Genomic DNA, 24,950 nt, shown 5'->3' with positions numbered 1-24,950 from the left:
GACTATCTGAATGGGTATCTCAAATGCCCAGAGAGATTTTCATCTGTTATTGAAATCATTAAATGTTGAACACCTTGTATTGTGGCTTGCTGTTAATTACATGGAATTTGCTATACTGCATTCAAGATTGATTTATTTTTCTATCTTGATGACATCTCTTGCATGGCAGGGATAAACTGGTTTTTAAATACTTCATAAAATATTCATTTAACATACCTATGTACAACAACAACAGAAAAACAACCCTGTTTTACCTCCCCTTCTCGGATGACAATGTCTTTTTGTTTCCCATTTTCAATTATCTTCAAACACATATTTCCTTTAACCTGGTAAAAAAGCTGAAGGAATAGGAAAATAACATTAAGCCAACTACTCTAAAACATTCTGTACTTTATATTCTGCATATAAAGGAGATATGTACAAATACATTCAATCTGTAATTGCAAATATTTATGGATTTTTTTCTAAAAATAAGTAACAGACTTCCAACCTTTGTTGCTTTTGAAAATATTACTAAATATGTATTATTTCCATCATCTTACATACATTTGACGATCTATCTAAGAGGTCAGTAACTGCTTATAGAGCTATTCTGTGAACCTAGTGCAATTCCATTGCGCTGTCTTTACTCCTGGGAATTACACTCTGTAGGGCTGGGACGTTACGGTTCAGGCATCTGTTAATGACACTATATATAAAGCTCCATTTCAGATGTAGCAAGGTCTTCACTGTTATCTTCAGTCAAATTAAATGTCATTTTTCCAAATAAGCTCCAAATATGCATGCATGGGTTTTTTCAGTGTCTTTTTTCATTTTTTAATGGAGATTTCTCATGTGGGAATAATTGCTCATTTGGAAGCTGTTCTGCTTTATTTCTGTGGACACCCTCAAAGCCCAGCAACAGCTGCTCCTCTTCCTACTGTGTATGTAAAAGGATTACATTCGAAGCATGTATAAGGATAGAACCACTGAACCCATAATTCTGTCTTCAGTGACCTTTCCACAGCTCTGTGGGGTGCTACCTTTCCATTAGCTTTGTGGGGTCTCTGAGGTACTGAGACCTAGCCTCGTGTTTTCTGGCAGAGCTGTTTTTCCTCATTTCATATAATGCGGAGCAATAATATTTTAAAAAGTCAACTTCAATTTTCTGCCACTCGCTGCCAAGCCTCTATATGCTTTCCATATTCTGTTTGCCATATCTAGAAACCAAACAGATTAATTCATATAATTGCTAGTGTAGCTGAAATTGTCTGAAACCTGATTAAAAGTTAGAACTATAATGAAAATAATTTTATTTATAGTAATTCACCACAATTTTAGCAAAATGGAAAATAAATAGGGGAAAGAAGAAAACACCAAAGTATATAAAAGCCCTGAACTAAAACTTTTCCAACATTATAAAAGCTTAATCAATTTTTTGAATCAGGATTATTTCCAAAACAGTTCTGAAATATTAATACATGCCCCTGAGAATTCAAGAAACACCTTTACGAACATAAGAAAGCATAAATATGCTGCCAAAGAAATGAAACAGTAGAGAGAACTGAGGATGTACTGGAGAAGAGCTCATGCTGAGAGCTCTTACATGAGTGATAAGTTCGCCATGTGCCAGGGGCATCACCGTGGATAAATTAGAACATCTTGTCTAGATGGCCACCATGCCAGGCTACTTATCCTCCTTGCGCTCCATTTCCCCATGTTCTTTTCCTGTCATTTTCTTTGGTGTTACTGAATGACCACAAAAAATGCTATAGCAGCCCTCACTAGAGAGCACATCGGGCACAGCTGACTGCTCGTTGTACAGAATAAAGCAATTTGAGTGGAAGGAGGAGAGTGATCTCTCCTTCATTTCAAAAAAGACTCATCTAAGACCATAAGATCCTGATGGATTATCACACAGGCCATTGGTAACATGGCACTAGTAATGCTGAAATTGAAAGGTCTTTTCTCAAACGCTGAGCTTTGGAGCGTTATCTTCCCTATAACTACTGAAGGAGCTGTTACTAAGCACATGCACAGGACATGGAGATGAGGGAAAGGACAACAGAGGCAGAGTTTTATTCTGCTTGTGACCGTGAATCATACAGCTAAGCATACTTTTTGATAATAAAAGACTGGAGAGGAGAAAGGGGCCATCCAGTTCAGTAGTTAAGCATCAGTCATAAGGAAAAATTGTGAACGTTAAATTTGAAATTAAAAGAATTGTTTTGCAATGGGAAAGGAGGAATGAGGTGGGCTACACATTGTCAATAAAAGTGTTTTTCTGACTGAATTTAAATAATACCTTTCACTGTAAATTATGGTCTATTCTTCAAAACGTGTTTTTTTTTAAAAAAAGTCTGACTGCTTCAGTCATCCATAAATCATCTGATGTAACTGTGATTAGTACAAGTGGCAGTAATCATTGATTCTGCTGCTGTGCTTATATTACACCCTGAACTTTTATCACAAAAACTGTCATCTGCTCACTATCTCAATGAGTTACAGCCCATGCCCATTTCACAGGGCAGTTTGGCAATACAGTATTGTACTGTCCTTTTGCTGGAATGTTATTTTTTCTAAATGCTGACGGAGCTTTGTCTTCTGGGCAAATCTAACCTTTTCCTAAGTATCTCCTGGAAAAATCAAGGCCTGAGTAAGGAAGTACTGGAGTGTGTGTGGATGCACGCACACGTGTATGTATATGTAGGTATATACACAAACATGTATGAATATATAGATAGACAGTAAGCCAGTTGAGTTCATGCCACCTGAAAACATAAACTTTTCTAATTGGTCTGTTTTTACTGGGATAATTTGGTATCGATTCTCCACAGCCGTACTGAAAATTGAGGAAATGTGCAACATTTTCACTCTATTAGAATCTCATTAATGACAACGTCTCTTGTTACATGTAATATATATCTATCTCCTTGCAGAAAAGCCTAGATTTGTACATTGTTACTTCATAATGGGTCAAAATTGGATGCGGGTTTGTCTCTCAGTGAAAAACATGGCTTAAGGAAGAAACAAAGGCTGTTCACCAGGCTTTTTATCCCTGTTCTTACTAACCGTGCTTATTTTTTTGTATTATTTCTTGTCCTGGTTTTGGCTGGGATAGAGTTAATTTTCTTCCTAGTTGCTGGTACAGTGCTGTGTTTTGGATCTAAGATGAGAATAACATTGATGACACACTGATGTTTTAGTTGTTGCTGAGCAGTGCTTACACTAAGTCAAGGACTTTTTAGATTCTCATACTGTCTGGCCAGCGAGGAGGCTGGGGCTGCATGAGAAGTTGGGAGGGAACGGAGTCAGGACAGCTCACCCAAACTGGCCAAAGGGATATTTCATACCATATGATGTCATGCTAACCAGTATCCCTGGTGGCAGAGTTGGCTGGGGAGCGGTGGCTGCTGCTCGGGGACTGGCTGGGCATCAGTCAGCAGCTGGTGAGCAATTGCACTGTACATCACTTGTTTTGTATATTCTTTTATCATTCTTACTATTTTTATTTTCCCTTCCTTTTCTGTTCTATTAACTGTCTTTATCTCAACCCATGAGTTTTATCTTTTTTCCGATTCTCTCCCCCATCTCTCTGAGTGGTGGGGAGTGAGTGAACAGCTGTGTGATGTTTAGCTGCCTGCAGGTTAAACCATAACATTTTTATATCTCCTTCTTTTCTTTCTTTCATTTTTTCAGACTTCTGCCTTTTGTTTAGCTTTCCTGCCTGCTATGTGGCATCTTCTCATTACGATTACACTAAAAACACCTCCTCTTATTAATTTTCACTTTACCTCTGGAAGTTACGAGCTGCCTAGAAGTCATTCTTTGCCCTAATTATGATACTTTTTCATAGCATTACTCAATATGATCATTAAAACTGCACTTATACCTATGAAAACTAAATTGAAAGCCCTTTAAGATTGAGTTTGTTTGTTTATTTATTTATTTATTTATTATTCCTTATTCTGCTTCAAGCCTGATAGTATTTTGTTAAACTGCAGTGAAAGGTGGCCTGACCAGTGTTGAATCATTGTCAAGTCTATAAGGGGGTATTTCACTCAATTATGCAAACTCATGAAATAAATTCTGCAGGCATTTCTGGAGGCAATAGATGGAGATGCAGAAAGGTGGGAGTGCACTATTCCCTTCAGTGGAAGCATCACTGAAGCTGCTTGTCTTGATAGGAATTAATTTCAACAGGGTAGTAGAAAGAGTGGATACTGCCTTAAAAAGAGCAGTATCATCCCCACCATATTAACATAATGAGAATTGTATTGCTCCTTCATCCAGGTACGTGTATCCTAGCAGAGTAAAAAAGGAAGCATGTAGTAGAAGAACACAATATTTCTAATTGGTTTGCCTAGGCAAATTAAAACACAGGTCTATTTCATTTTATGTACAGCAATGTATGTAATTTAATTTAGATCCACCTTTGATATCAAACTCTGCCTCCCTGTAGAAGCTCAGAGCTCTGTGAGGGCTTCTGCAGTTGAGAGCTTATTCACAGACCTCTAAAGATACCTGCCATTTGCAGTGTACTCTAAGTACTGTCTCCTGCAAGTGGAATTTGGGATCGCTCAGCCACTTTTGGGATTAGGCTCTGACTTGGCATATCCTGTCTTGTATTGCTTGTTAGATTGCTAAATGCTAAATCAACTTGCAGATCAAATCTAATTCCGATGTGGGAGTAGAGCCTGGGTGTTCTCCAGACTTCAGTGGTGACTGATTTCTTTGAGCACAGAAAAACAATTTTCTCTGTCTCTCATCCTAAGGTATTTCAGCCATCAGAAGTTTGGGAGGAAAACAGATGAGGAAGGTAGAGAAAACTGTGTTGTGTTTTTTTTCTTTTTTTTCCTCTGCTCATTTACATGTCATCTGTGAAACCTGAATATTAGCCAATACTCATCCCAACAACTGTAAACAGCAAACGTATTTCTGAAGATGCAGTCTCCTTCTAATGCAAAAAGATCATCACTTTTGTTTCTTATTAAAATATTCAAAGATTTTTCCCTAGCTAAATGTGGGAGTTTTTAAATGTAAAGTAGCAAAAAAGTTTCTCTTGCTTTGCTGCAACTCATGTTCTCAGTTTTATTTGGGTGATAAGCATGGCAATACCATCTCCTGGAATGCTCACCTGGCCACTCCTTCCCCTCCTTCTTAAGCATCCAGTATCCCCATACAACGCAAAGGGAGAATTGAGCTGCTAGGGAAGAGTTTCTCAAAAGCATCCTGCCTGGAGAGCAGCACCCTAGAAGAAGGGGTCAGGCTTCATCTAAGCAGCCAATTTGTTGGAATCTGGAGCCAAGTCTTACTTGAGGGGTGTGTGTGAGGGGGAGAAAAAGAGAAATCGAAAATCAGGTTAGAAAGCTCAGATGAGCTGTGGCAGATGTGACCTCAAATCTGTATCATGTTTCAGAGCAAGACATTACTATGTCTCAATCAGACTGTGTAAATATGCTAGAAGAAGTGGAAGAGATTGGCCAAGATGATCAAAGGAGAGGGAATTTCTGTTGAGAGTCCTCTTTAGGACTGCAGGGTAAGGTCCCTGATCCGTGGGGCTGCATCAGTTCTTGGGTGGCTGTATCCATAGGAAACAACCTAGACACTGCGTGCAGAAACTTAGGGTAAAACACGTACAGCACAATGAGAAGCAGGGCTTTTAAAACCAAGGAGAATATTGTGCCAATGCAAATGTGTTGCAGGTGGTAGATGAAAGGCTGATTTGAATTTCTCTGCATGGAACTGCACTGTTTTATGTAGACTGAACATCAAATTATAAATTGTTAAGAAATCAAAGTCAGCTAGTTGAGATTCATTGTGTGTAAGTGGTGGGCTGAAGTGGGTAAAGAGACAGGAGCCTGACTACTTTTGTGATCCTAGATTTAGCCGTTAGTATATCTCACTTTCCCCTAAAGCAGCCCACGCGATGCAGTAAATAAAATCTGAAACTGGTTTTACTATAGCTATCTTTGTTATCATCATGGTTTTTCTCTCTCGTTAACTTCATCCAAAATGTACAGTCCCCTTCAGTTTTCACTTACCTTATTTCTTGAAAGTTACATGGGGTATTTATAAGTTGAGACTAGAGGGTTTTCCTCCCATCCCCACTTCAGGCTTTGTAATGCCGAAACTCACAAGTTCTACTGTATGATGAAAAGTTCAAGAGACAAAGGTACGTCCAGGACTGTTCCCTGGTACCTAGAATGCACCTGCTACTTTGTAGCCATGAGAGGTTAAGCATCGTGTCAGGGCTACCATAGAAGCTTTCAGTGGTCCCATCAAGTTGACTACACAAGAATTGTAGTCACTAGTCCACGTAATCTAAAGCTCCCTTGACAAGTGTGAGGATACATTGGGATAATGATTTGTACGAAAACCTGTAAAACTAGCTATATAGCATAAATGCTTTCTTTTTAGTGCCTATTAAAGCTTTGTCTGTACAGCTATATAGGTGCATTCTCACAGCAGTTGTTTTGCCATGGTTCAACAGAAGATGTGTTTCTTAAAGCAACTAAGTTTCACTTTGAGAATGAGTCTCATTTAGAGGCAGAGAATGTCTGAGTTGATGTTTGTTGACTCACTATTCTGAGGGAGAGAAGCAAGGGGGAACTTAACATTTGCAAACAGGAAGAAAAGAATGAATATGACATAGTAGTAAAGTCAAGCTAAAGAGGAAGTGAAGTAGTACAGAGAAAACTAAGAATGAAGAAAATGTTGAGTTAGATATTTAGGAAAAACCTGCTTGTTGAGAGGAGGAAAAAATTGCGTGAGACTAGCTGTCATTTTAGCATAAATGACTGTTCAGGAGATAATCCTAAAAGGCGTTGAAAAGAGTCCAAATCAAGCCTCCATTTTTTCTCATAATTAGCCAGTCATAGAATCATAGAATGATTAGGGTTGGAAGGGATCTCAAAGATCATCTAGTTCCAACCCCCCTGCCATGGGCAGGGACACCCTCCACTACACCAGGTTGCCCAAAGCCTCATCCAACCTGGCCTTGAACACTTCCAGGGATGGAAGTCACAGGGATGAGTCACAACTCATCCTCCCAATACACCTGCACGTTAACGGTGCCAGCAGAGAACAGCTCGGCAGCAGGAGGATGCTCCTAAACCCTCATCTCTGCGTGTGAACCCCTTGCTGCTGCAGATCACAGGCTGATCAGCGCAAGCTGTGCCACAGGACACGCTATAAGCTGTGTGATAACAGGTGTAAAATAATAAGTGAACAGATATAAACAATCCTAAATTTCATTTTCTAAACCAATACTTCTTTGCTGTCAGGATACTACTAGTAGAATAGCATCAGCTGAATTTGTGGAAAGGATTGTGGGTTTTCACATTCATGATTTGGCCTGTTAACAGTATGCCTATATAGTTCGTCTTTTGAATTATCACTCAGAACTATTAATGACCTTTTGCCTGCCAAAATAATGAGCTGAACATGGTTTTGAATGTTTTTTTCAATCCCGAGTCTTAATTAGGAATATGCCTTTTTACTAGAATACTCCCTGCCTCACAGTTCTTCTCTAATGAAAAACATGGATCTAAAGGCTTAATTAGATCACAGGAAGGTGCAAATGTGTCTGATAAAAAGCTATGGTAAAATGCAACGTATGACTACAGTTTACTTCCATAAAAGTGGACAAAACTAGTCCCCATGTTAAACTGGTACATAACCAATAACACTTCTGATGTGTATATTGCCAAGTTTCCTATCTGATAGAAATTTTATGTTTCCATTTTTGGCTGCTGAGTAATTGTGGGAAATTTTCTATGTAGATGAGGACGTATTGATACCTAAAAAATCTTGTATCCAGTTGAATTAGCAATAATTTACCATACAGTTATATACTGATGTAAATTATGCCTTTATAGATATGGCTAACTTTTTATACTGTTGGAAAGTCATATAATGGGTTTAGACTTATTAAAAGTAGGCCAAATTCTTTTCAAACACAGGAACATCTTGGAAAATAACAATGAGGTAAATTATATTAATCTAACTTTCATTTTAAAGGCAAGGAGAGGAGGAGATAAATTTTTAAAAAATTAAACAGCAGAGGAATAGGTCAGGGATCAAGGATAATCCAGGATGAACTAGGAGATGCAGGGAGAGACAGGATAATACAGAAAAGAAAAAAAAAAATCTAATATTGTAGAGCAAACTATTGTACCAGTTAAACTTCAGCTTGTTTTTTGTGTTCCTTTCTCAGTGTATGGCTCGAATGTATTCTTCAGAGCAAGAAAATAAATTAATTGGATAAAAACCAAAAGGTTAAATTATAGAAAAAATTATTTGAATCATTAACTTCCATATGTACCTTCACGGACTTCCATTTTATGCTTTGCCAAACCTTGATGTCGTTGACCTTGATAACAAAACTCACTCTTTAATCTAACATATAATACTCAACAACAAGCTATAACAGCAGCCTACAGATTAAATATTCCTCTCAGTGCTTTCTGAGCAGTCATACTGCAGATGTGATTGCTCCTTTCCCACAGACATAATCATGTTGATGAAACCACGTTTTGTTTTCCCCAGCTAAGTGTCTCCAGAATTTCCTTGTAAACATATGATGGATGCTAAATTCTTCTAGTGAGCAGCAATCACTTCAGACGCACCACCTCAAGACCCAGCTTGGCACCGTCCCAGAGTGTTGCCAGAGCTCCCCCTGCACCACTGATGAGACGGGACATAATTGAGTGTGTTGGGTAACCTGGTATGTGACCGGAGGTGCCTGTGCCCACAGCCACGGATGGGCTGGGGGGCCGTGGTCACCATCCAAAACAGGCAGGAGTCTGACAGTGATAAGGTAGCGACCGCTCTTTCAGAGCGGTACGGTTATAATGACTACAAACACCTGCATGGCACAATTATAACAGAAAATTAGTGAAGGCTGTTGTGAAATGGTTGGGTTGGTTTTGTGAGAAGTGATTCAATGATAAGTAAACACAAATTTTTCTTTCTTTTTAAAAGTATTTCTTGAACTTGACTCACTTCTGCCTTGAATTACGTAGATGCTTAGGCTTGGGTTTCCAAAGGTACTTAAAATTAGGTGGCCAAATTTTATTGGAATTACGTGAAATTAAATTACTCTGGGAAGCAAGGCAAATTGTCTCCCATCCTGAAATCCTTGCTGCCAGGCCTCTAGTGTCCCCTTTCCCTTAGGGTTCCTACAGAGCCAGTTGTGATACCTTTGTACTTGTATAAGCAGAGGAGTCCTCAGGCTGAGTGGACAATGCCATGAAAAAGGCAGTAAACAGAGTAGATGTAAATTGTTACAATTTTGATAGGTTTCTATTCTTTCTTCCTGTGTTCTGCATTTGGCACAATGGCTACTCACAACTCAAAGCAGGGGGATAGCTTTCTTTTGATACAGAAGATGTGCAGAGAAGGGGACTGATTTGAAAAATACTTAAAGCCTCTATTCTTTAACCTTTCAAACATGAATGAAAGCTGAAAATGCTGATATTTTTCACAAAGTCCAGAACAATACAATTTCAAGGCCATCAAAATGTTTAGTTTTTATTTTTGAATTTTAAAAACCTTTTGAATTATAGATCCATCTACTGCAACAATACAGCACTTTAAAAATATTGTTGACTTTCCAAAGCTTTGTTCCAAAATGTTGAAATGAGACATTTTGATGTGTCAGAACACTTTCTCTAGTTTCCTGTTGGAAATGAATCACAGCAAAATAGATCTGATCTCATGTGTTTGTTTTAAAGGAAATGCACAGATGGCGTACGGTTCTGGTGAATTATTCTGTTTAAGTCTTTGAATCGATCTAATAAATACAACATCCCTGAGTCTGGCATTGCTAATCTGTAGCTGTAGCATCACAAGTAGCTGCATTTCAATGATTATAGATCAATTAAACTAGCAAAATATAAACAGCCTATAGGTTACCTCTTCTCCTTCTTCAATATGATAGTCCTTCCTTTCGTTTGGCCCTCCAACAAACATCACATTTAGTTGATGGTGATGCCTAGAAAAGAAAGTGACATTTTAAAGTTATCTCTGCTCATTATGTTCTTCATTTCATATAAGTTTGTTTGTTTGTTTTTTTTTTTTAATTCTTTGAGGACAACGAAACAATGCTGAAGTGACAAGCAACATCCAGAATGAGAACTCGAAGACCTCGGATGCATCTCTCTGCTTTGCCACTGTCCTGCCAGGTGAACTGAGGTCAGCTACCTCGCTCCTGGTGTTTGAGTGCCTCCAGCTATGAAAAGGGGACAATGATGGTTACCAACTGTGGAAGGAGCTTTGGACTGCAAAGATAAAGAATGCTACATAAGAGACAGGAAGGACAAGAAAATGTCTTTTCGACCTGAGCTGATTAGATCAGGCTTCTGTAAAGGCAAAACACTTTTAAAGGTTAATAAATGTAACAACCTATTTTTTTTTTTTCCCCCACTGGTAAAATTACCAGAGATACTGATGGCAGGAATTATCAGCTGATTTCTCTTCTATTTGTACTGGTTTTGCTAAGGTGGGATAACATTACAATGGTTTCATTGTGGTTGTGGCTAATTCAGAAAAGGAGATTCAGGCTCATTATCTTAACTCTGCTCCTTTTAAGAGCCCCCATGAGCACTTCTCTCAGCTGGGACAAAGAATAGACATCACCTCGGTCCACTTACACTAATAAAGAGGTAAGGTAGCAGGTTTTAATTTGCTAAAAACCCCCTATAAATCAGGCCTGTTATCTTTGATTCAAACTTTGTTCTTAAGCTCATGTGAACTGAGGTGTGCTACCTCTGCTTTTCAGTGAGGAGATTCTGGGCAACACTTGGGCTAATAGGAGATCCTGGGAACACAGAACCAGCAGACCCAGGCTCCCCCACAACACCAGGAAAAACAATGTCCCTCTGTGTCAGCACCTAAGTCTTAATCGAGAGAAGCTATTCTGAATGGCTGAACGTGTATGTTTTATCTGCTACCCTTATCATGTTTCTTTGAAGAGTATTTAAATGATAATGAACAACACAGTAGAGACTAGTAAAGCAGAAATAACAAGTAAGTGACAAATTAGTCGGTCAAATAAAAGTCTAAAGAATTAAATTAGATTACAATTCTTGAATTGACTACTATTGTCACCATAGGAAGCTGTATACGTTATATCACTTGGCTTCATGCCTGTATCCTAAAACAAGGAACAAAAATCAGAACTGTTTGTACCATGAAGATTTAATATTAGTTTTCAAGAACACACTGTGATACTTCTGCATTAATGAACACTTCTACTAAAGAAGGGCAGGAAGATGAAAACAGTAACAGCACAGCTAATAATTAATGAAATAAACTACAATCAACCCTGGAGAATAAAATAAGAGAAAGGCAATCCATGGGTATCTTGTAGCCTACTGCTAAGATGAGTTATATTTTTTTAATAGAAACTCATACAGTTTTGCTATTAGTTCAATAACTAAAAGTGAAAATACTGCTCTAAAACTCATTGTTGCTTAACTTTTTGTTCGGCAAATCTACCATTAATTCTGTTGCCCTATATTTAGCTGGGTTTTAAATAATAAACAAGCAACTATGGGTTAGTCGTTCCTATCATTAACAATTATATAATGACACCAACAAAAAATTACAGCTATGAAATACAAGTAGGAACTACAATAGATTTGTTTCTCCATATTGGTAAATAAAGTTGTCTTATTAATATAGTTGCATTAGGTTAAGAAGAAAAATTGTAAGGAAGGAATCAGTTAAGACTGCCAAAATGCAGCTAGAGTATCATAAAGGTTTCAGGAGTGTGAAAATTACTTGATTGCACTATTTTTAGAATTAGGTGCTAATCAATGGCCTGTTAAGTTTTATATACTCTTATATTTCTCTTTTTAATCACATACAGAAAATAGTACCAGCAGGCAACCTTTTAAAAGCATCTCAAGACCATGAAGAATCAGACAGTCCATTACCACCTTATGGTAAGTATCATATTCTGAACTCGAAGAGCTTTAAAAGTGCCATAGCTACCCTGTAAAAATCAGCTATGTCAAGGGTTCTGATTTTGCACCAATTGCTCATTGTTGAGATTAAAAAGCATTTAAACTTGGAAGAACATAACTGAATAAAAGCTTGAAAGCCACAATAAATTTAGACACCAAAAGTCCTACTGATTTGCTGTAAGACCTAGATTTTCATTGTTAATTGTCTCTTGAAACATAGGATCATAAGTTCCTTAAATGCTGTGAGGTGGTTGCCTTCCAGTGATGTGGAAGGCAGTGAGAAGATTGCCTTACGCATCTCTACACAGCGCATAAAGGATCAAGCCTTTGAAAAAAATGTTGGAAATCTATTAGTCACTTCTTGGAAAATTGCCTAAAACCTTTTTTGAAAAATTCTGAAAACATGTAGGTAGCACCAGGAGCAGATGGTGACAGACTCAGGATCCATATAGTCAATGGCATTCCTCTCCACAGGGTGAAGCTATGTTGGAAAAATTGATTACTTTTTTTCTAATCTATGCAATTTTTATTACAAAAAATGTTCCTTGTTTTGCTATGGCTTGCAATGTTTATGGGGAAGATCTTGGATAGATGTCACGTTCCAGAGTTACTTCCGGATTACATAGAACTGCTGGTAGGTGGTACAGAACGCTGCAGTAATAACAAAAAGGTTCATCTTACTGATGAGGAAAGAATATGTAAAATATTAAAATTTCACCACCATCATTGGTAAGCTTTAGAAATGGATATGCTTTACAAAATGCTTCCTAAATCCATTTTGAAAATGAAAGAAATGAAAGCACTTGTAAGGAGAAGACTCTTTCCTCATTTTCTCCCACTGCAAAACTATTGTAATGATTCAAGTTTCATAATTTCTCAGTTAAACATATAACTGCAGTTTCAACAGACATCTCGGTGAGGATGTGCCCTTTACCTTATCTTTGTCTTGCAACCATTACTTTGAAAAGTAACCCTTGCACCGGTGAATGGAAATTAGTATCCCTGCTACAGTACTGCCCATTCAGCTTTTGATTAGAGGTAGCACTTCAGGGTAGCGCAAGAGACATATTCTTTGATGTTCTTTTAATGATTACAACTGTAAAGCAAGACTGAAAAAAAAAAAAGCAAGAAAAATAGAAAAATGCTTTTTCTTTTCTTTATAAAACCTGGGTTTATATCACTCTTTAGAGAGAATCTTTTCTTATGAAAGCCTTCTGTATATAGAGTTTTGGAAAAAATATATTGTCTTCAACTTCACTGACAAAAGAAATCCTTGTTAACATGACTAGAAGGTGCAACATGTTGGACTATTTACACTAGAATTTGTTCACGAGCTTTGACACTGGGAATATGCATGCTGTACAGCTGCGTAACGCCCACGCGCTTTTCTTATATTAGCTGTCTCATTCAGCATACTATTCATGGCTTTAAGCTGCCAGTCAGTGCTCTGAAACGCTGCCTCTTCAGCCTCCCTACCCTGCCTTGACAGCTCTGGAAATGCCCTGGAAACCTGCTTCTCCAGTGCCCCTGCCCCTCCTTTCTCCTGATCTTTCAGCGATATATCCCACCGGTTTTGATTGCTCCTGCAGCTTTGGCCCTTCTGCAACGTTGGAATGACTCTCAGCAGCTCTAGTAGCTGTTTCAGGTTGTAATTTGGTAGCACTAATCTGTTAGCTAAGCCTTATCATTTGTGGATGTGATTCCATCTTGTCTGATTTCTATGAGTTTATTGTCACAGGGCCTGACACAGGTTCCTTGAACTCAGTCTTGCCTACAAGAGACTTTGAGTCAAATGCCTTATATTCAAGTTGATATTTACAGCTTCTGCTGAGTTACTGCAAAACAGATTTCAGTCACTTTCTGTGCTTTGAAACAGCGCTCTGACTGACTGCAGTCTGAGAGGAACTAGTTCCTTACTAGCCTTTACAGCGCATGCATTCTAGCAACTTCCTCTTATAGCTAGGAATATTTACATATCTAAAGAACTGGGTAAAAACAGAAAAATCTTCGTTTACTTACATAAGCTTATTGCACACAGGTGGCAAAAAGGCAGTTTTGTTTTCCTCTATCCATTTTCTTACGTTTACAAGAAGCTCCATGGTCCACCAGCTATGAAACTTTTGACGGAGCTATTGGAGTTTGCAGAGTGCTCTTTCCATGAGCAAACTGCGTGCGACTCCATCCCCACAGCTCAGGCGATTGGCTGGTAGAAGAGGTGTCTTCAGGCTTCAGTGTCAAAGGGGACAGGTCCATCAGCCAAAGGTTACTTTGTAAAGAGTACTACTAGTGCTCCAGCAGCTTAGCTAATATTTGACTGGTGGTTTTAAAATGTATTTTTTCATCAGAAACTGATTCTGCCCACAGGAGGTTTCTTAATTCTCTATTGCATCAACTGGTGTGTGTATGCTACCTCTCTATAGAAACTGCCTTGTTACACAGACAAACAGGAAAACAGGCAAGACTTGGGCATCCACACTCTTCAAGTCTAATATAAAAACAGGTGTCAAAGCTAAATACAAGTTGAGAGCAGTTGCTCAAAGTTTAGTTACATATAATATACAAAAATATTTTTATATGTGTGTATATATAGGTATTTCAGGCTTGATAACAGAGCCCCATTCCCTTTTCACCACCTCCTCTCAACCTTCTCAGGCTGAATGTTTGGGGTGTGTGTTTGAAAATACTGCGATCTTCTTCTGCCAAATCACAAAAATAAAGATGTCTCTTGCATTTGTAAGACCAAAAGCAGCTGTCCATAAATTCTCATTTTAATTTGATCCACTCTTTGCCAGTGTTGTAGCAGGGCTTGTTGGAGAGCTGAATATGGTTCTGTGATGTCCTCTGGGAAAGTGCAGCATATTGTCATCAAATCATCAGGCAAATAAGAAACTGAGAACCACCAGGCATTCCAGATCTGCATTAGCCTTTATTCTCTCACTAGTTTCTGTTCAACATCTACATAGTTCCTACAGGATTGCTCACTCTGTTCCCTGCCACTCCCATTTTTTTAATAAGCAAATTTATAAACATTTATTTTCAGACTTGAAATACTTGAAATAGATGATAACCAAAAAGCCCCAAGACATGACAAAATTTTAGCACTTTTCAGTTGCTCTTGACATACCTTAGTCTTCTGATTATATTTACACTGTGCTCAATGGGTGAATGTGTGTGGGTATAAGGTTATAATACGATTTGCTTAAAAGCAAGTGGTACCTCCTCATGGCTTGCACATATGAGCAGTGCAGCTGCTGGACTGAGAGTCAGCATGCTGGAACAGTACCAATTTGGGAGTTCTTTATACCATTATAATTTTCTAATAGAAAAAAGGAATGGAGGGGGGGTTTGAACTAATACCATGCTCTCATTCCAGTACATGCAAGAATGACTCTGTTTTACCTTTATGTCTATCACTTCTTTGCAGTTTAGTTTAAACTAATTACGTAATTGATAAAAAAAAATCAATTTATTTTAGGATAAAAAGATCCAGATGTGGATTACAGTTCCACTATATTAGTACAACCACAATGGGACTGGCAATAATTTCCTCTAAAATAAGCCTAAAGTAATTATTATTTCACTCAATTATAAAAAGAACCCCACATTATTTATTTAGCACATGAAATTTCTACCATCAGAGTGGCTGTGGTGAGACACCAGTGCATAGCAAAGTCATTAGGCCTGGTTTTGGACCTACAGACAGGAACATTTCAGTGCTTTTTGTACCGTACGCCACTGGCACGCTATTTAGCTGTGAAGCAATAAGATCTTCTATTTAAAATGCACTTGCACTTAGAGGATTGTGACCCAGCCTGGCGGGACCAGGAGAACAGAAGACACTCTATTTTAATGACCTCAGTTTTGTAAAGATCTACTTCATCATTAGTAACATGTGTTGCAGAGCAGGACTCCGTTTTTTGGGCATGAAAACCAAGAGACTGTACAAAGCCACAGTAGGAAAAAACACATATCCTGAAATTGATAGAGCCAAGCCTTGTTCACCACAGTATTAATGTGCCAGTTTTAACTGCAGGTTTGTTGTCCACAACCCCTTCTCTAATCCCTACTCTCCACTTTTTTCCACTAGGCAGAATACAAGGTACTATTATCTGCAGAGAAAACTGTCTCCGTCGCAGGCTGATAAATTCATTTTGTGGCTAGAGTGAGGTATGAAAACCTAATAGCTCGACCTACTCAAGGAGGAAACAAATGAAGATCACTTACAAAATCCACCATTAGTATGAAGCTGAGGTTATTATCACAGGGTAGCATTTTCTGCAACCTTCTGAAATCAATAGGATTTGAAAAATGCAGTTAATGGCCTCTCCATGCGTCTAACAAGTATAAGGGAACGTTGCTTCTTGTTTTTTCTTTTTTTTTTTTCTTTTCTGAGGAAGGCTACAAAATGGTTTGCATGGCCTGGAAGTACTGGGACGTGAAACTCTATTTCTGTGAAGTGTATTGGAGAGGCAAAGAAAAGAGCCAGCCTTGAAATCTCTGTGAGACTCAAGTAAATACATACGCCTCGTGACTTGATTGGGGCTTGGAATTTTCTTGCTACTCTACTTTGCAATGACTCTTCACATCCATCAAGGCCTGTTCCAGCAACTCAGGTTTCTGCTCTCGCTTTCGTCTCAGATCCTTCCCTTTATGCAAAGGCAAGGACTCGATTTCTCAGCTTCTACTTCCAGAAGAGTGCAAGACTACTGAAGCACAAAACTGCTACACAAAAAATAATCCATCTTTTGCATTGAGGGTGCAAGAAAAAAGTGGTAGTGGAAAAAATGAGTTTAGGACAGCACCTACTCTATTTTTCTACTTTCCTTAACCACCAGACCTATCAGAGATTTAAATTAACTAGCTGGTGTCTGGCAAGCAGCATATTTTAACAAAATGCGTGTAAGCTAAATATTGTGTTTCTAGTTAAAAGAGATATTCAGGTTTGTTGGCCAGGATTTTTATCTCTACTAAACTGATATTTGGCCATTTTTCTGTTACTGTCTATGTTAATGTTTTTTCACCTAAAAAAAAAGATGATAAAGATATAGAATGGTTTAGAGCCTCTGGGAAGGGGAGAGGGAAACAAACCAGGAAGCCAGCAAGCATGGATGCTGCCTGCTCCGCTCTGCCCACTCTACTCTTGAAAGCAAACGGCATTCTGAAAATTGGCTCTGAAGCCTTGGGTTTTTTTTCATACTTAGTGCTAAGAAGCATTTTGAAAAATCTTCACCAGGGGAGGTTTGCATTCACCAGCAATTTGAGGACAAAATCCTTTTAGTATCATTTCAACTTTGCCTTTCTGTCCCTGTGCAATACAGAGACTGATTTATCTACATTGGCGTTAAAATAATGGGGCTACACTGAAGTGATACCTGGAGATTCTGCAAGCAACAGGAAGCAAGTAACTTTCTGTGGCATTAGGACACCTTTAACTTCTGCTTTTTCTCTTTTCCTTTTTTTAAAAAAAAATTTTGTGAAGAAATAGAAAAAGGAAGACATAGATATGACTAAATAATCCATTTCACCCAGTTGAACACACTTCCTATTTTTGGTCCATGCTGTGCTTTTTCTATTTGTTCTTTGAGAACAAATGCAAATGAAGTACTTTTTTAAAACTGAAAAAAATATTTTTATTAAAAAAACTATATAGTTGCTGAAAACAAATTTAAATCAGTAACAAACTTACTACGTGAACCCAAGTACAGTTATGTACCCACAAACTAATTCACATGGTCATATTTCACTGCTATATTTGCAAACATACTATCAAGGGCCTCATCCTCTGTGGGGACAAACAATAGAAGAGTTAAAAGATTCCACAAAACCTACTAGAATCTTCATCGTTATCACTGTTACTTTTATGGTAAGGCTGATTAAAATACAAGCAGCTGTGATTATCATCTATACAAACACCAAAATTAGACTCACTGGGTCTTCCCTCTTACCTGAGTTTAAGGTTAAATCTGCAATAAAGAGCTTGTCTGTACCTTCACAGCTTCAGCTTTGATTCTTCCTGTCATTTTTGTATTTGCCAAAAAGCACTTGTTTCGATGCAATTATGTTCACAGCAATCTTTGTGTGGTACAGAATATTTTATTTTCATGTGTAATGATGCACCGCTAAGGGTAATAAAGGCAGCTGCCATTTTCTGGTATGCCAACTAAACCTATGTGATGACGGAAAAATTGACAGGTCATTTCTTGGAGAAATTTTCTCTTTTTCTCCATGCCAGTTACCTTCATCAATGGTCAGATACAGCAATTGCATGTTACTTCACCTGTCAATGGTGTATACCACTGAAACATATTCTAAGTAACGCCCACCATGATAGTACCAACAGCAGAACAATTTTCTTGACAAGTCAGAAGCACCTCGTCTCCATTCAAAGCAGTCTCACAAGGTTTCAGCTCATTTACGGGTCAGAGGTGGGTGGAGGAGGTAATGAAGTCACACATAACTGCCACTTAATCTGCCAAAAGTAGTTGGGAGATCAGTGCTAGTTACTTAAAACTGGCTGAGCGCCTGTCACCTGCTGCTGAGCCACCAATATTTCATTTTTAGAGGCCATGGAAATCCAAGTGCTGCCTAGCACTCCCTGCAGCCATCCACTCTGTAATGAAATGCCCAGAGCTTGTTGCTTTGCCCACAATAAAGCAGCTGTAAAAAGGAGAATGCTTTCTAATACTTACGTCAGTAACACAACAGAGCCGTACAGGAAAGTAAATATGGTGACAACTCCCAACCATGGGTGGAAAAAAAGAGAGAGCATGTGTCTCTCTCAACTGCATTAACAGCATTTGAGCATTACTTGGGTTTAAATGTCTGCTGATGCCAATTATGTTTACTCTCTTCCTGCCACATAAAGATAAGACAGACCTGACTACAGAATAAATCCATGTTAGTGGAATACTTTAACAAGAAGCATGTGCATTAGGCTGTGCGTTTTCTTCTAATAACTGTTTCTAAGCAGGTAATACATCGTATATACACTGTGTTGTTTCTATGTGTAACTGACATTAGTCTTTTAGATCTATTCAGCGTTTTCTATCAAAGCACCTGATTCCATCCTTGAATTTTAGGAAGCAACAAGCCAAAACCTTCAGGTATTGAAACATGCAGTTTAGATGATGTCTGTAATGTTTTTATACTATGAATGCTCTGTACCTAACCACTAGTGCTACAGTAAAGTAAAATGAAGTCAGTCCAGAGGTAAAGTAAGCCCTTAATGAATTATCCATACGGGATAAACCCCAGTGTTTTTGGTTATTTCTATTCAGCATCATTCAAAAATAATTCAGTATGTTTCCTTTTAACCTGTACTACTCGTTTTGAAAGCACCAGGGCATCCCTCGTGCCACACAAAACTGGGGTGGAGTAGCAAGTGGACTGCAAAGCCCATGAGTGTACAGCTAGTGATACTACAGGGATAATAATTTAATTTCCTAGCAGTAACCACTTGCTTTTCTCTCTGGCTTGGACCCGAGCACAACCGGCGGCTGCACTATTGCCCCACCGACATCCCCACCATACCGTGAGGATGACCTTCGCCGACCTAGAGGCTGACGCCTTTTGCCTGCCTGCCTGCCTCCCTGCCTCGCCTCCGGAGTACGGAACTGCGGGGGCCGCTTCCGCCGGCAGCAGCGGCTGGGGGAGGGGGGAGCCAAGCTGCTGCCACCCCCGGAGCCCGTCCCCGCCGAAGGCGGTCGGAGGCTGCGCGACAGGCGCCGGGGCGCCGCGCGGGCCGCGCTCCCCGCCCCGTGCTGCGCGGCGGACAGGGCCCGGCCTTCCTGCCTCGCCGCCGCCGCCCTCCACGCCGCCCGTCTTCCCTACGGCCGCCCGCCCGGCGGGGCGGCGGGGGCGGGAGGGCTTTGTCCCGGGCATCAGCGGCCGCTCTCCTTCCTCCCGTGCTTGGGGGCGCCGCCCTCCCCGAGGGGCGCAGCGCCCACCAGCTCTCTTCTCCCCTCCCCGTGCCGCCGTGAACGGCTGTTAACGACGAGAGCGCGGCCCAGGCAGAGAACCGGCGCGGCTTCTGCTGCCCAGCGCGGAGCGCAGGCGGTGCCCGGTTGCCTTTTCCCCGCTGGAGCCGGGCGAGCCCTTGATAAACCGTTCGGGAGGAGTTGGTGTCAGGGCTCCAGTGGCGCAATCGGTTAGCGCGCGGTACTTATACAGCAGTACAAAGCCGAGCAATGCCGAGGTTGTGAGTTCGAGCCTCACCTGGAGCACAGAGTCTTTTTTGTGGGAGGGGAAAACGGGAATTTTTTTGAGACTCAGCAGCGCTCCGTAGGGAGAGAGGAAAAAAGTTGTTGGGGAAAATTATGCCGCCGTGGTGGCAGCGTGGGCCCGCGCGCGTGCACCGTGCCGCGCCCACAGGGCTCTCTCTGCCGCGCTGTCCTCTGGTGGGATTTGGGGAGGTGGGGAACACCAAACCGTGAGAAGCGGCTGGTGGTGTTGGTGACTCCAGTACACAAAGCTAGTGCTTGCGTGGGGCCGTTTATTGTCAAAGTTTGCATATATATGTTTGGTTATAGCGGCACGCGCTCATGTATCAGCATCAGCTTGGTGTGTTCAGAGCAGCTTGTCAGTGTGGAATAATGAAAACCTCGATAAAAGCTGCTCGTGTGAACTTGCAGGAAAGAAAGGTTATTTCGTAGCGTGTTGCTTAATGCAGAGCGCACGTAAACACTGACTGGCGCGGTCACTACAACTGAAGGGTGACAAAATCTCCCCCCTTACTTTGCCTCCTTTGGCAGTGACAGTCTTTGTAACTGCGCATTACCTTGGTAATGCTTTGCAAATGTGTGGGCTGTGGCTGGAAGGAAAATAATTCAAGTAATTTCAGATTTCTTTTCACGACTTGGGAGCCAGTAGGGCCATGGGAAAAGGGCAGCTTCCTGAAGGAGAAGGTTTGGGGGACTGCCTGAGTGTTTACACCCAGATCTTGTGAATCCACCTCTCTGTTAACATCTAGTGACCCTCAAGATCAGGCAGCCGGAGACGCCTTTATTGCCCAGATCAGCCCATTGGCGTCTGTACTGCAGGCGTTAACTCCCTGAAGTGCCACTTTAAGGTTTTTAATTACCACTTCTTCCCTATTCTGGTTACCGCTTTGTCCCCTCTGAATTTGGCGTTAACTTCACCGATTTCAATGACTGCGTGGTCATGCCTGAAGTGTGCGCCATATCAGTATATGGAAGTCTAAACCAACAAGAGAGATCTGTAATATATCAAAGGGTAAATAAAATTCATCCGTTGCTTGCAGCGAGTTTTGCGTCTTCTCCTTCATGCAGGAGTGCCATATCTCAGTGCTGAGGAGCGTAGAGAGTATGGAGGAATATTTGCAGAGGTAGTGGAAATACTAAAAAAATGAAAATGCTGCTTTTGTGTAACTGGGAAAACAAACAAACAAACAAACAACAACCAACTAGCAGAGGGAGAGGGACTCCATTCCCTGGACAGAGACATTTTTTCAGAAAAGGAGTGGGGACAGTGCTGCTTGCTCTCTCCTCCTCTGCATGCTTCCAGGCACGGGCAGTGGCTCCTGCGCTCCCTAGCCGAGGAGGAACTTGGGATCTTGCTTTGGTTTGCTGGGGGGGTGATTGTGCAGTTCTTGCTGAATACGAGGTGCACGACGCAGTTGTTGTTTGTTGCATTCACAGCTTTTTTGTGATTTGCCTCTGTGGTGCCGGAGAGCAGCCAGGGCATGGTGCATGACCTCCTTCATCCCCTCGGTCCTACCTTGGCTTTTACTCTCACTCCGGAATGACTGGGGAGGCAGGGGATGAGGGAAGACCAAAATCACCAGGTGAGGTGACTACTTGCTGTCGTTCCTGCAGGGTTTCTCCAGGGTGCTGGAGGAGCCTGTCCTCCCGCGGTGCTGAGCTGAGGCAGCCGTGGTGCTGGTGCTGTGGCCTCACCAGGTCTGAATGGTGAAGTGTCACTTACATTTGCAACTTTTTCCTGAAAGTTAGGTGTCTTATAGGCATATGAAAAGAAAGTATGTTTTTGTTTACACTAAGGTTTTTTTTTTGGTTGTTGGGATTTTTGGTCCTGAGTTGTTGATTAATGCTTTAATGCAAGTTGACAGTGGCTTTTATGTGTAGAAACATGTATATATGCATGCATATCAATATATGTATGTGTAAAGATATTTTTACAACGTTCTGGGAGAGCTCCCAATGTCTGTGTGTGCTCTCTTCTACATCTTTAATGTATGCAGATATGCAGATGACACATTTAGAAAACACCTGTGTGTGAGTGATGCGAAGTGCCAGCTGTACTAATGGGATCTAGAGAGAGGTAATCTCTCCTGCCTTTTCATCAAATGATAATGTGGTTCACCTGTGCCTTATTTTCCTTTTGAAAATCAACTGCCAGATCTTGTCCTCTTCTTTCTGAGCCACTGCCTGGCACTTGTTGCCGTTCTTGCAGGTGGTGGCTGGGAAGCCCTGGCCTCAGCCTTGGGGCTGCTGTCAGCTGCTGAGGGGCTTGGACAGGCCATAGGTGCTCCTGGAAGTGCCCTCGGGAGGAAAGGTTTCCCTATGGTGAGTCTCCCACACTGCCCAGTTTATCTAGGGGCCTGTCTCTTCTAGCCTATGCTGTGTTCTTCATTTCTCTTATTAATTTGCCTGGTGTGGATGGCATGCTTGCAGGCCTGTATCTTCCTAGCTCCTCTGAAATCCTTTCAGGGCCCCTTTTAAAAAGGTCCCTCTTAAAACTTGTGTTGCTCTTCCTTTAACATTGAATGTGGACTATGTGTACTCTGCAGGCTTGTTCTGGCTCCTTTGAGTTCCCACTGACCATGGAAAGAAAGAGGGTTTGCTTACAGATGCAAATAAACTTTACATGCTTGTTGCTGGAGGGAGAATTTACAAAGATCTAGCTATTGCTTGATTCTAGAGAATTAATAGTCATCAGGTCAGGGAGCAGGCTTTTTGCTTATCCTTGTATGTTCTTGCTCAAACAGGGTGTCCCACTGGAATGGGAGATGCAGGATCTAAAAGAAGGAAAGACAAGCTCGTGCAGGATAGCACTTCCTGATGTTTATTTCTAAAAGTGGCGACTTTTGTTTCTGACTATTACTACAGTTTTGGTGTTTAAGAGGTTCCTAAGTGTTTGCTTTACTTGAAGTTTATTGGAATGCATCAGTCAGAAACTTTCCGTAATATTGGGGCTTGCATATCCTAACAAATGCCTATAAAAGCCTACGATAAAGACTTGGGCCACCTAATTGTTTTGAAATCAAAGTAATAAATATTTTCAGTCTTAAATTTACAAATAGTAAACAGTATACAGCCAATGAGAGTCTGCTCTTCCTAACTTTTCCAAGAGATGGCACTGTGGTCCCACAAAGTGAAAAAGAAAAACCAAAGCAAAGCATTCCCAGACGTCCTAAAAATAGAAATCACTTGCCCAATGCTCCGTTGTGCATAGCAGAGAACAATAGGCAAGAATTCCAAGGGTTGCTTAGAAAACAAAGTCCTCTGGAGGTATAGATGCATTTAGTTTTGTTTTGGGTCTCCCACACCCCTGTGTGTGTAACATCTTGAGGACTTTTCTGAAATTAAAATCTATTGATTACTTGTGGTTGGAGTGTATCAGGTTTTTTTAAGTCTGTATGAATTCAGTACAGTGTCAAAGTGCCAGCATAGCAGGCCTGGCTTAGATTCTCTTGAACAAATTTTTTTTTAAGAATAGCTGGTGATAGGCGCTTTCGTGCAGTGCTGCTTGAAGTCCAACTGGCTGCTTCCTGCCCAGGGTGCCCATGCTGTGGAGGTATTAGGCTTGGAAGCAGCAGCTGGGAGAAGAGGAACAAATGTAGGGGCTTGCAAACTTTGGGGAAGGACTCTTCTAAACCAAATAGAAATAAGCTGCTGTTGTGAGGGGAAAAATAATGGGGGGTTGGGGGGGTGGGAGGGGAGTTAGATGGTCACATGGAAGCTTCCTTGGTGAGCAGAAGGCCTGAAAGGTGAAGGGGATAGTTGGACTCACACAGGCTGACAGAAGGACAAGTGAGAAGAACTTGTAAGATCGGTAGAAAAGCAAGTTCAGAAAGAGAAAGAATTTCTGCATTGCTCTCTGAAACCAGGGACGTGGATATTAGGTGAGAACAAGAACAAAAAAGAAGAGGGAGAGAACAGAGGGAGCAAGTAGAAGGACATACATAAGGAAACTAAAAAAAATTTTAAAACCCCAAACTTAAAAATTGGGTTGTCTCGCTATAGCTATATGAACGTGCTGCCTAGGGCAGTGAAAAACAAATAAGTAAGTGTTAGCCAGTCAAGCCAACCTAAGGTGGAGTTGCTGTAGAAAGCAATTTAGCCTGTATGTTTTCCTTGAGCAAAGAGTGATCTTGAGAGGCACATTTTTCTTCTCTGTGTGTTTTGAGTGAGAGACCCCTTGGACTCTCTAGGGATTGAAGCTGGTGTTGGGAGGGCTAGAGATCTCAGCTTTCTGGTTTGGAAAAGGAAGGAAATGGGAAATCAGTACTGGATTTTGTGCCCATTTAATTTTCTTGCTTATGCTGAGTTTGCTGTGTGTTAGGCTCTGCTTTTAAGGTGGAAAATACTTGTGGTTTCTTCAAATAGTTTTGGTGCAGCCTAAATATTTGAAACCTTGGAAAAGTCTCAAAACACAACAAAACAAACTAAACCATACTCAGAGAAAGAACAAGCTGAGGAAGCAGCTGAAATGGCAAGGGATAGGCAGACTCTAATTAAAAAATTTGGAGGGGACGCTCTCTTGAAGGAGGCAATTGAGTCTGTATTGCCTGCTGTAGTTGAGAAATCTTTGTACATGGGATAGCAGATTTATGGTAGTGCTAAGAAATGCTTCTAGAAATTCTGCTAGATGAAGTTATAGGTATGAAGGGAGGGGGGGATAAAGCAACAATTTTAAAATATTTATCTTTTGAAAAGACTATAGGAAATTCTTAAGAGGTAATTGTGCTGCAGGTCATGTGGCTATATGGTGTAACTTAGAGACTTAGATGGTTTTCTGTTT

The 24,950-nt window shown here is 40.6% G+C and overlaps 1 protein-coding gene and 1 non-coding gene across 2 annotated transcripts in view; one reads left to right on the top strand and one right to left on the bottom strand.

The window, feature by feature from the left end:
• HAAO (3-hydroxyanthranilate 3,4-dioxygenase) overlaps nucleotides 1–14,050 on the bottom strand; it is a 36,442-nt gene extending 22,392 nt beyond the window's left edge. The window contains exons 1-3 of the mRNA XM_086626212.1: nucleotides 13,971–14,050; nucleotides 9,898–9,976; nucleotides 255–338 (exon numbers count right to left, since the gene is read on the bottom strand). Coding sequence (XP_086482338.1) covers nucleotides 255–338; nucleotides 9,898–9,976; nucleotides 13,971–14,050 — 243 coding nt within the window. The remainder of the gene's footprint in view (nucleotides 1–254; nucleotides 339–9,897; nucleotides 9,977–13,970) is intronic.
• A 6,029-nt stretch (nucleotides 14,051–20,079) lies between these two features.
• TRNAI-UAU (transfer RNA isoleucine (anticodon UAU)) lies at nucleotides 20,080–20,173 on the top strand. The gene is made up of 2 exons: nucleotides 20,080–20,117; nucleotides 20,138–20,173. It is a non-coding gene; the product is annotated as a tRNA-Ile (tRNA).
• Nucleotides 20,174–24,950: the final 4,777 nt, after the last annotated feature.

Source organism: Tauraco erythrolophus, chromosome 2 (assembly GCF_009769465.1).
Source record: "Tauraco erythrolophus isolate bTauEry1 chromosome 2, bTauEry1.pri, whole genome shotgun sequence".
Lineage (NCBI taxonomy): Eukaryota > Metazoa > Chordata > Aves > Musophagiformes > Musophagidae > Tauraco > Tauraco erythrolophus.
Note: the sequence above shows the minus strand (reverse complement) of the source record. Positions and strands in the feature narration are given on the sequence as shown.